The sequence below is a fragment of the Equus quagga genome, chromosome 11, assembly GCF_021613505.1.
Source record: "Equus quagga isolate Etosha38 chromosome 11, UCLA_HA_Equagga_1.0, whole genome shotgun sequence".
In the NCBI taxonomy this organism is placed as follows: Eukaryota; Metazoa; Chordata; class Mammalia; order Perissodactyla; family Equidae; genus Equus; species Equus quagga.
The window spans coordinates 92,927,228-92,939,626 of record NC_060277.1 but is presented as its reverse complement, the minus strand read 5'-3'; the positions used below and the strand labels follow the sequence as shown (position 1 = coordinate 92,939,626).

At 35.4% G+C, this 12,399-nt stretch overlaps 1 protein-coding gene across 1 annotated transcript in view; it reads left to right on the top strand.

Moving 5' to 3' along the window:
- Positions 1-5,083: 5,083 nt before the first annotated feature.
- The window catches only part of NPEPPS (aminopeptidase puromycin sensitive), a 78,236-nt gene continuing 70,920 nt past the window's right edge, over positions 5,084-12,399 (top strand). The window contains exon 1 of the mRNA XM_046675511.1: positions 5,084-5,168. Coding sequence (XP_046531467.1) covers positions 5,111-5,168 — 58 coding nt within the window. The 5' untranslated portion in view covers positions 5,084-5,110. The remainder of the gene's footprint in view (positions 5,169-12,399) is intronic.

Genomic DNA, 12,399 nt, shown 5'->3' with positions numbered 1-12,399 from the left:
CTCCCAGAGGTAATGTCTCTCTTTAGATAGGTGAATATTATTCCTATATATAGTTTTAAAGTTTTATTGCATATGTAAGTAGCCACGAACAATAAATAGCAATGTTCTGTCTGTTTAAAGTTTTTGCATTAATGGTACTTATTTTGTTTGACTTTCTGTACCTTGCTCTTTTCAGTGTTTCTTTTGTTAGAAAAGTTGGATCACTTTGTGTTTACTATTTACTCCTTATTGTCTTTAGAAATTATAGCCCTATTACACAAAGGCAATTATTATTACAAAATTTTAATGATGAAGTTGCTTGTTAGGCAAAGTGATTCAGGCTTTAGACTGACTGGTATTTAAAATTGTCACACTGGAAATTTCCTTCTGCTAAAATCTCATGACTTTGGCAATCAGAAAAACACCTCTTAAGTCTTAAGTCAGGAATACATGTAAGGTGTATTCCTGAGTGATTGTAGTAAAGACTCATTCAGGAAGAAAATTGTGTCGGATTGCTGCCTTCCTAGCTCAAAGGAAACTTCCATTGTAAAATTGTTAACCACTGGTCAAGCTGCCTCTTCAGTAGAGCCATTACTTAGCATTTGGCTTAGTTGAAGTGCAGTTTATGGAACTCCGAGAAGACTTTGCCCTGGGTTTGAAACAAAGAAAGGATACACTAACATTCCATTCTTTAATAGTATCAAATGGAAGAGCTGAAAACAAGCTTGTTCTCAACATAGTTTATATGCTACCTTTAGCATTTTGTTTCTGTTTTAAGCTTAGAAACTGAAGATCTTAATTCTGAAATTCCTTTGAATTATAACCTTATTTTGATAGTGGAACCCACAGGTAATATTCACTATAACATGGTGATGTTAATAATGTGAGAAATCACATAGTGAATCATCAGGTCAGTGTTATTGTTGAGAAAGCATCAGAAAAGAGCAGTGTTAGAATATGATAGTCAAGCAGTTAAGCATATGCTTCAGTCCACACGGATTAAATTACCTTCCTTGTAGTACATATATGCTGATAGCCAAAATGCTATATAATACAGCATATAGTTCTTAAATTTTATAACTGATAAGGTACTTTATAAACTGTTAGGTGAATGCTATTAGGTGATATTCAGAGTAACATCCTTATGATTAGAGCACGTTTACTGTCGGTCTCTTGTGTGTGTCTTAATAGTAACATCTATTAAGTGATTCCTGTGTATCAGGCACTAAGTTCTAAAAAAACACTTTTATGGATTATACTGTTGTTTAAAATGCATCTCTAATATGAGCCAGAATATACTGTCTGATTTTTAAAATTTGAGTGGAGTTCTATTATTAAGTATTTTTGTTCCTTTGGTTCTTCTCTCCCACTCTTCCAGAAATGGTAGTATTCTGAAAACAAAACAAAACAAAATTAATAGCTATTCAACCAGCAGTTTAATTCTCTATTATAAACAGGTGGGTTTTCCTTAAACACAGGAGGAATTGGAATGTATTTGTATTGTGCATGTCCTGGATGTTGTATAGTGTACTGGATATTGTGCACTATGTCTTTCCAAAGTAAGCAAACACTTTCCCTTAGCATGTTATCAATGATAGTGAGATAAGTGTCATTTGGCATGAGTAGTGTTGTATAGGTATCTTGACATTGGCAGATTAACTACTTGGCTACCATTAAATTCATTGTAGTTGTTGATGGATGAAAATATGGTTGCCTAGATAATGATTAAGACCCGTAACTAAACCACTGTTACTATTCTGTTGGCATAAACTTCAAACTCTGGAAGGTTTTTATTCATGTTAGCCTTTGGAGCACACCCCAGTAAGTGATTCATTTCTCTGTATTTCTGAATTTTTTAAGTCCGTTTATGAATAGGCAGAGAGTTTTTTTTCCTTGTTGTTCAGAGGTAATGCTCTAAATGGCCAGTTGGGACATACAAGTTTTGGTGCTATATAGTTATGTTCTGGTGAAATAATGTGAAGGAATATTATCACTTACAAAATAAAAATACTGTTCATTACAGCACATTTTTGTTTAGAAACAGAAAGATTTATGAGAAGGATTTTTTTTTAAAAAGATATTTCTTTTTTTTTAAAAGATTTTATTTTTTTTCCTTTTTCTCCCCAAAGCCCCCAGTACATAAATGTATCTTCTTCGTTGTGGGTCCTTCTAGTTGTGGCATGTGGGATGCTGCCTCAGCGTGGTTTGATGAGCAGTGCCATGTCCGCGCCCAGGATTCAAACCAACGAAACACTGGGCCACCTGCAGCGGAGCACGCGAACTTAACCGCTCAGCCACAGGGCCAGCCCCGGATTCTTTTTTAATGAGCCAAAATAGTTTCACTTTGTGTGTTAGAGATTTTGATAGTTTGTTACAGGCTTAATAACATGCTATCTGTAATTTAGGTCAAGTAATTTTAGTTTAAATTTTAATCACATTTATGTATTGGTTATTTTTTTTAAAGATTTTTTTATTTTCCCTTTTTCTCCCAAAGCCCCCCATAAATAGTTATGTATTTTTAGTTGTGGGTCCCTCTAGTTGTGGCAAGTGGGACGCCACCTCAGCATGGCTTGATGAACAGTGCTATGTCCACGCCCAGGATTCAAACTGGCGAAACCCTGCGCTGCTGAAGCAGAGCATGCGAACTTAACCACTCAGCCATGGGGCTGGCCCTATGTATTGGTTATTAGTAAGATGATTACTCCTAGGTATTGCTTTTTCATACAGATATTTTATTAATCCTGTGTCCTTACCTAGTTCTGTGGTCTGTTCAGTGATCTCAAGGCACTGTTGACTTTTGCATGTGTTTTGTTTGGTCTACACAGTGTTTTTGAAAATTTTGAATTAGTTGCCTTGCTTAAAAATTGGGGTTGGAGCCAGCCTGGTGGTGCAGCGGTGAAGCGTGCACGTTTCCCTTTGGCAGCCTGGGGTTCGCTGGTTTGGATCCCGGGTGCAGACATGGCACCGCTTGACAAGCCATGCTGTGGTAGGTGTCCCACATATAAAGTAGAGGAAGATGGGCACAGATGTTAGCTCAGGGCCAGTGTTTCTCAGCAAAAAGAGGAGGATTCGCAGCAGATGTTAGCTCGGGGCTAATCTTCCTCAAAAAAACAAAAACAAAAAAATTGGGAGATTGCACATGAAATCTGAGTTTGTGGCTTTTTTTTTTTAATTGGAAGATTTGTCAGCACTCAGTCTGCTTTTCAGTATAGCAATAATTAGTTGGCTCCAAGAAATGGCTACTTCACCCTTCCTTTATGGGGTTATGCATAGCCTCCACCTGGCCTACTGCACGCACCTACTTTGCTGGCCCCTGTAGGCATTTGTTTGTGATTTAGGGCATCTGTATTTTTGTTATTTTAGATTTAGACCATTCAGATATCTGAAAATGAATTTGAAGTTTTGTTTAATGCAACAAATATATAAGAACAAGGTTACAACCAAACTGAAAAATGGGCAAGGATTATGAAGAAGCAATTTGCAGAGGAAAAACTTAATGGCCAAAAAGTAAATAAATAAATGAAATAAAGAAAGAAAAGAAAAGACAGAAAAGGAAAAAGATGCTTAGTAACCAGTGTTACTAGTAGTCAGAGAAATTCTAATTAAAAAACTGTGGAATACCATTTAGTACCTCTCAGATTGTCAAAAATTTTGAAGTTTTTTGGAGGATGCTGAAAGTGGGATTTCTTTATTCTTAGCTCGTGGAAATGTCAATTTGAACTTCTCTGGAGAATAATTTGGCAATTCGTGGTAAAGAAAATGTGTGCACAGAAAACATGGACCGGATGTTTATTATGGTGCTATTTTGTTTATTTATTTATTTAAATTGAAATATAGTTGACATACAATATCCTATTAGTTTCAGATGCATACAGTACTAGTTTAAGTAACAAAAAAGTGGAAATAACCTAACTTCCTTCAGGAAGGAATTGGATAAATAACTGTGGTTTATACTGTGCAGGAGTTAAAATTAATGAATTAGATGTACGTCTATTAGCATTTACCCATCTCAGAAACAATGTTAAATGAAAAAAGCAGGTTGCAAAAGTTACATACACTTTGATACCATTTGTGTAAAGTTAAAAACATTGTTTGCTGATCTCTATATATGTAACAAAAGTACTAAACATACATGAGAAAGATATACATTAGCCTTAGGATAGGATTGTCTCTAGGGAATGAGGAAGAGGAGAAGGGGATTTCGTTATATCTAAATTTGGGGGGGGGGGGGGTGCAGATCTGAAGCAAGTAAGACAAAAGTCTTAAGTTTATTTAATCTTGATGGTGAATCATTAGTGTCTTTTACATCTGAAATGTTTCTTTGGGAAAAGAAAAAAATTTAGAGTGTTTTATGAAGTTTTGAGATAGTTTATGATATATTAGCTTTCTTCCTCTATCCTTACAGAAGGCCTCATTGATGGATTTGATGTGCAGGTGAAGATACATGATTAATTGCAACATATAAGAAATGTTTCCTAATTTTAAAAGTTTTTTTTTTTTTTTTTTTTTTAAGATTGGCCACCTGAGCTAACATCTGTTGCCAATTTTTTTTTTCTTTTTCTTCTTCTCCCCAAAGCCCCCCACTACATAGTGGTATGTTCTAGTTGTAGGTCCTTCTGGTTGTCCCTGTGTGGGACCTCAGCATGGCTCGGTGAGCGGTGCCATGTCCGCACCCAGGATCCTAACTGGTGAGACCCTGGGCTGCTGAAGCGTAGCGTGTGATCTTAACCACTCTGCCATGGGGCCAGCCCCTAAAATTTTTTTAATTTCAGAAAAATTTTAATTAAGTTGTTTCATATCAAGATTTAAGTGGAAAAAAGTACTTTTATTTAGCTCATTGTTCAGATGTTTAAATTCTGTGAAATACTTAAGTATTTATTATTGCTTTTAATGTAATTTGGAAAATGTGAGTTGCTTTGGATTACTTAAAACTACTCATTTATTTCTACCATTGATGCATAAATACTCAGTCTAGGTTTTAGTGATATCTGAGTTAAAAAAAAAATTATGTGTATGCCTGTGACATACATCAGGCCAAGATGAAGATGTACATATTATTAATCTAGGCTATTTCTTACACTGCTGGTCTTTCTTTTCCCCTTAGGTCAGGCAGGCAACCAATCAGATTGTGATGAATTGTGCTGATATTGACATTATTACAGCTTCATATGCACCAGAGGGAGATGAAGGTAAGAACTGTTTTCCATTTTAATTTGCTGTCTCTATGTCTGTATGATATGTATTTGTGCATGCTTTTGTGTGTGTGTAATACATACATTTTCAGGTTAAGATATCAATGTTACTTTAGAAATAGGAAAATTCTTTAGATTTTCATGGGAAATATTTGCATAGTGTAATCTGACGATACTGTGAAATAAAGGAAATGTCACAATTTTAATTCTACTTCAAACATTAACTTATTTTGTGACCTTAGGCAGATCACATTTTCATAAGTGTAAAATGAACGTAATACCACGCATACAAAGCTGAAGAGTTATTTTAAAAATTAAGTACTTTGAACACAAAAGGTTCATCAAGAGGGCTTAGTTCATATGTGGTTTTCTGAAAGTTTTTTCCCCCCTCTTGAACTATAAGTTAAAATTAAGATAATCTTACTCATAATTGGGAGAAAAATATTTGCTTTGTGAGATGGAATACAAAGGTTAGAAGCTAGATGATGGAGTTAGTTACAGGAGAAGAATATGTGAAAGAGAAACATGGTATAGAATGTGTGGGAACTCAGTTAGCATTTTTAAAATGAGGACTGTTTTAGACCTTGTAATTACAATAAGGATTAAATTGAGTAACCAGTTTTGGCCTGAAATTTTGTTCCCACATAAGCTGCATTTTTAAAAGTTATCAAGTTTGTCATAAACTCACAAGTGTATTAATATTGGAGCTGCTTTGCTTTTTACTTTTGACTTCATCTTGACATTCCTTGTCAAAATGGTTTATTGGTTTGTCTATACTACTCTGAGACTTCCTCTCAGAAAGTCTTCTCATTTGATATAAAATAAGTTAGAAACTTGGCCTTTTATTTACATTTTGTGTTTCTATTTCCTCTCTCCTTTATATTATACTAAGAAGAAGCATACAAGTAACATTTTAAGGCCTGGCAATATTTATTTCATGAATTTTTCTTAAATTATCTTGTCTATAGTAAGACAAAAAAAAGTTAATAGCAGTTGACCATATTATTGCCAAGAAGTACTCTGGTTCAGTAGATTGTAAATGAGATCAAACTGCTGTGATTTTAAGTTAGAGGAACAGATCCTTCAAATGGACTTTGGATGAGTGCCCACTTAAAAAAAAGAGTTTGGTAAATGAAAGAGAGATTATTTAATTTCTTTAACTGTGAAGAAAAATGGAAGCACCTTAGCCAAGCATATCAAGGCAAGCTTTCTTTGTTGTAGGTAGAGAACATTTAATTCCAATGTAGGGTTTTTAAATGGTAGCCAGTATAGATAGGTAAAATAAATGCGCAGTCTCCGGCGGGCTTGGTTTCAGCTTAGGTTTGTTTTTATCTTCCTGTACTAAAATGTCAGGAAAGAATTCAGAGAACTGAAATGTTTTGAATATAGATGACTGAATAGGACAAAGCTCATAATGGTCTGAATCTCAAGGAAGCAGCGTTAGTGTTCTCACTAAGAGGATCAGAAGAGAAATGAAAACTTATAGGAAGTGAAGAGGATTTGGGGAGAGATTCAGATAAAACATTACAATTTTTGTTACATAAAATATCTTATGCAGGACTAACTAATGTACGTTTCTCAACTCATTTCTCCTACAGCAATAGGAAAAACCTGGAGTCATGTATAAGCCCATTTAATTTTAGAGTATACGAGAATGGGAAGTTGTATTAATTTGGTATTTTAAAGTTTCAGAAACAGGGATCACTTTGGATAGATTTGGCCTTTCAGATATATACATAGCTTAATTTTGCCCTTGAACATAGTAGCGTTTCTTGATTTTTACCTTATGGAAGAGTATAGCATGTTATTTCTTTCGAAACTGGTTGCAAATTTGACTGCCAGCTCCTTCCAGGGCTCTATACTGGTGGCAGGAGTCAATAGGAAAGATACCATTTTTTAACCCAGCTAATCTCATCTAGAACCTTCTAGATTGTGATTGTCTTCTGCAAGGCCGATTTACATATCTGTAGTCATTAAATCTTGGTGCTATGAGGTAGAATCAGAAAATTATTTGAAGGCATGAACTTGTTGCTTCTTTATGTAAGTTTTTAATTGATGAAAAAGGCCATCTTGTACAGTAACCCGGAAAGACCTATTGGCATGTGTCTCTTTAAACTAATGCACTGCCTTTTAAACAGAAATAATTTATTTTAAAGCCTATTTGAGATCTTTGTAATATTTTAAAAATGAGAAGTTAGTAAGAAAAAGAGCTGAAAACTGTTTTTTTTACTGTTCTGCACTTCAAGGGTTGGTGAAATCATTAGCACTTAAGCGAGTGCAAGGAATGCACCTCCCTACACAGTGCAGGGATTAGTATTGTCATCAGCTTCTGCAAGAGAAATACGAAATTTTTGAGTGCCTGAACTCAGGTCCTGACAGGTAAAGAGTCTTTTAATTTATCATTAATAGATGGTTTGGGCATAACCACAAAGAGAATGATGACTTGAAAGTTTTGTACCAACTTTTCCCTTAGTGTACTCTGTCAGGTATATGTTTGTAGAATTAGCTGTGTAAGAAAAAATTTTTCCTTCGGTGACATAGTATTTCATACAAAGTTCTAATATAGTTCAGATCCACCAGCATCACTTTGGTTTATCCATATAAGGCATGTAAATTTTAACACATTTATTCTTGAAGTAGGATTGTATTTTTCAGTGCATGTGTATGTGTGTTTAATGAAAGGATAAAACAGCTAAGTCAGAAATATTGCCTAAAATTAATAATTTCGAGCAAAAACTATTAACTTGGAAAAAAGGAATCGTTCCTCACACTTGGTCATAAGCCTTTATCCAACTATTAATAATATATATTGTGCCATACAATTATGTATGGATTAGCAATAACGTTGATAAACCACCATCTCTTTTCAGTAGAGTTGTGGGTGTCATTTTGAAAATACATACGTACTAATTAAGTGCTAGCCCTCAAATCAGGAAAATTGAAAGAGAAGGGAAAATATCCAATTCTAATACAAATGTATTGAAATATAATATAGAATTTCATAAGGAAATTTCAAATGAAAGGAATTTGAGTATAACTTTAGTTATACAAATAATGATATAGGGTAGGGGCTTCAAACTAAAGTTACTGTTGGGGTTAAGCAAATAACAAACATGATTGGATTGGGCTGGATGTAGGGAAATAAGACTGTTGGGACAGAAGCTGAACTGAAGAGTGCATGTCTCACATAAATATATTCAAATTAAAAAAAAAACTTTGCTGGCCAAACAGAACATTTTTGTGGTCCATATTGAGTTCTGTTGAATTTGCAACCTTTGAAGAGGGATTCCAGGGCATCGTGGTGTGTTATGCATATTCTTTATCATTTGGACATGAGGATAAAACTTGAGCATAACTGTCTCATTAAAAAAAGAAAACTCGATGAGATTCTTCTGGGATCTTAATTGAAACTGATATAAATAATGTATAATATGCTATATTACCATTAAGTATATTAAGTAAATTGTTTGCTGTATGTGTGCTACTGGTATATACTTTAAAAAGATTCGGAATCTAGCATGCTGCCTCTTTTTAGGTAGGTTTTAGAGTTTTTCAAGCACTAAAATGGTCTTATTTGTGAGATCTTGTTTTTATTTTGTCTCTGCTTTATTTACTATTCCGAAGTGTATTGACTTTTGGGAATTCTTTAAAGATTTTATTTTTTATTATCTTTTTATTTTTCCTTTTTCTCCCCATAGCCCCCCAGTACATAGTTGTGTTTTAGTTATGAGTCCTTCTAGTTGTGGCATGTGGGACATCGCCCCAGTATAGCTTGATAAGCGGTGTTAGGTCCACATCCAGGATCCGAACTGGCAAAACCCTGGGCCACTGGAGCAGAGCATTCAAGCTTAACCACTCAGCCATGGGGCTGGCCCCAGAAGTTTTTAATTTTAATGAAGTCCAGGTTATCACTTATTTCTTTCGTGGGTCATGCCTTTGGTGTTGTATCTAAAAAGTCATCGCCATACCCAAGGTCAACTAGATTTTCTCCTATGTTATCTTCTGCGAGTTTTATAGTTTTGCATTTTACTCTTAGGTCTATAATCCATTTTAAGTTAATTTTTGTAAAAGGTGTAAAGTCTGTGTCTAGATTAAATCTTTTGCATGTGGATGTCCAGTTGTTCCAACAGCATATGTTGAAAAGATAGCTCCATTGTGTTGCTATTGCTTGTTTGTCAAAGATTGGTTGACTGTATTTATGTGGGCCTATTTCTAGGCTCTCTATTCTGCTCCGTTGATCTGTTTGTCTCTTCTTTGTCCAATACAACACCGTTTTGCTTACTGTAGCTTTGAAGTAAGTCTTGAAGTTGGGTGGTGTTAGTCCTTCAACCTTGTTCTTCCCCATCAATATTAAGTTGGGTATTCAGCGTTGTTCATTTCTCCATAGAAACTTTAGAATCAGTTTTTCAACATCCACAAAGTAACTTTCTGGGATTTTGACTGGGATTGGTATAAAATCTACAGATCAAGTTGGGAAGAACTGACATCTTGGCAGTATTGAATCGTCTTTTTTTTAGATTGGCACCTGAGCTAACATCTGTTGCCAATCCTTTTTTTCCCCCCTTCTCCCTAAAGTCCCCCGGTACATAGTTTGTACATTCTAGTTGTGTGTGCCTCTGGTTGTGCTATGTGGGACGCCGCCTCAGCGTGGCCTGATGAGCGGTGCCATGTCCACAACCAGGATCTGAACCAGTGAAACCCAAGGCTGCCGAAGGAAGCAGAGTGCACGAACTTAACCACTCAGCCATGGGGCTGGCCCCCATATTGAGTCGTCTTATCCATGAACATGGAATATCTCTCCATTTATTTACTTCTTCTTTGATATCTTTCATAAGAATTTTCCTCATGTGGATCTTCTACATATTTTGTTAGGTTTATACCTAAGTATTTCATTTTAGGGAGTGGTAATGTAAATGCTGTTTTTAATTTCAAATACCACTTATTTATTGTTGGTATATAGGAAAGCAATTGACTTTTGTATATTAACCTTGTATCCTACAACCTTGCTGTAATCGCTTATTAGTTCCAGGAGTTTTTTGTTGATTCTTTTAAATTTTCTACATGACCATGTCATCTGTGAACAAAGATAGTTTTATTTCTACTTTCCTAATATGTATACCTTTTATTTCCTTTTCTTATCTTATTGTGTTAGCTGGGATTTATAGTACACTATTGAAAAGCAGTGGTGAGAGGGGACATCCTTGCATTGTTCCTCACCTTATGTGAAGCTTAGAGTTTCTCACCATTCAGTATGATGTTATCCATAGGGTTTTTGTTTATGTTCTTTGTAACATTGGAGAAGTTCACCTTTACTCCTAGTTTGCTATGAGTTTTTATCATGAATGGGTGTTGGGTTTTGTCAAATGCTTTTTCTGCGTCTGTTGATATGATTGTGTGATTTTTCTTCTTTAGCCTGTTGATGTGATGGAGTTGATTTTTGAATGTTGAAACAGCCTTGCACACTGGGATAAATCCCACTTGGTTGTATATAATTCTTTTTATACATTGTTGGATTTGATTTGCTATTATTTGGAGGATTTTTGCATCTGTGTTCATAGAAGATATTGGTCTGTGGTTTTCTTTAATGTCTTTGTCTTATTTTGATATTAGGGTAATGCGGGCCTCATAAAACGAGTTAGGAAGTATTCCCTCTGCTTCTGTTCCCTGGAAGAGATTGTAGAGAATGGGCGTAGTTTCTTACTTAAATGTTTGGTAGAATTCATGAGTGAATCCATCTGGGCCTGATGCTTTCTGTTTTGGAAGATACTAACTATTGATTGAATTTCTTGAATAGATATAGGCCTATTCAGATTGTCTATTTCTTCTTGTATGAATTTTGGCAGATTGTGTGTTTCAAGGAATTGGTCCATTACATCTAGGTTATCAAATTTGTAGGCATAGAGTTATTCATAATATTCCCTTATTATCCTTTTAATGTCCATGGGATCTGTAGTGATGTCCTCTCTATCAATTCTGATTTTAGTAATTTGTGTCTTCTCTCTTTTTACCTTAGTTAGCCTGGCTAAGGCTTATTGATTTTGTTGGTATTTTCACAGATCTGACTTTTGGTTTTGTTGATTTCATCTATTGATTTCCTGTTTTCACTTTCATTGATTTCTGCTCTAATTTTTATTATTTCTTTTCTTCTCCTTACTTTCAATTTAGTATTCTTTTTCTAATTTCGTAAGATGGAAGCTTAGATGATTAGTTTCAGGTCTTTCTTCTTTTCTGATCTATGGTTTCAGTACTATAAAGTTCTCTCTAAGCACTGCTGTCACTGCATCCCACACAAATTTTTTTTTTAAGATTTTATTTTTCCTTTTTCTCCCCAAAGTCCCCTAGTACAAAGTTGTATATATTTTTAGTTGTGGGTCCTTCTAGTTCTGGCATGTGGGATGCCACCTCAGCATGGCCTGATGAGTGGTGCCATGTCTGGCCTGATGAGCAATGCCGTGTCCGTGCCCAGGATCTGAACCAGCAAAACCCTGGGCTGCTGAAGTGGAGCGTGCGAACTTAATCCGTTGGCCATGGGGCCAGCCCCTGCATCCCACAAATTTTGATAAGCTGTGTTTTTGTTTTCAATTAGTTCAAAATATTTAAAAGTTTCTCTTGAGATTTCTTCTTTGACTTACGTGTTATTTAGAAGCATGTTGTTTAATTTCCAAGTATTTTGGTATTTTTCCAGCTACTTTTCTGTTACTATTTGTAGTTTCATTCTCTTGTGGTCTGAGAGCATTTTACAATTTCTCTAAATTAGTTAAGGTGTGTTTTTATGACCCAGAATGTGGTGTATCTTGGTGAATGTTCCATGTGAACTTGAGTAGAATGTGTAATCAGCTGTTGTTTGATGAAATAGTTTATAGATATCAATTATGTCACTTGATGGTGCTATTGAGTTCAACTATATCATTACTGATACTCTGTTGCAGTATCTGTCCATTTCTTTTTTTTTTTTCTTTTTCTTTTTTGTGTGAGGAAGATGGTCCCTGAGCTGACATCCATGCCAATCTTCCTCTATTTTGTATGTGGGATGCTGCCACAACATGGCTCGATCAGCGGTGCATAGGTCCATGCCCAGGATCTGAACTTGCAAACCCTGGGCCACTGAAGTGGAGTGTGCGCATTTAACCACTGCATCACCAGGCCAGTCCCAAGGATCTGTCCATTTCTGATAGAAGCATGTTAAAGTCTCCAACTGTTGTGGTAGATTCATCTGTTTCTCCTTGCC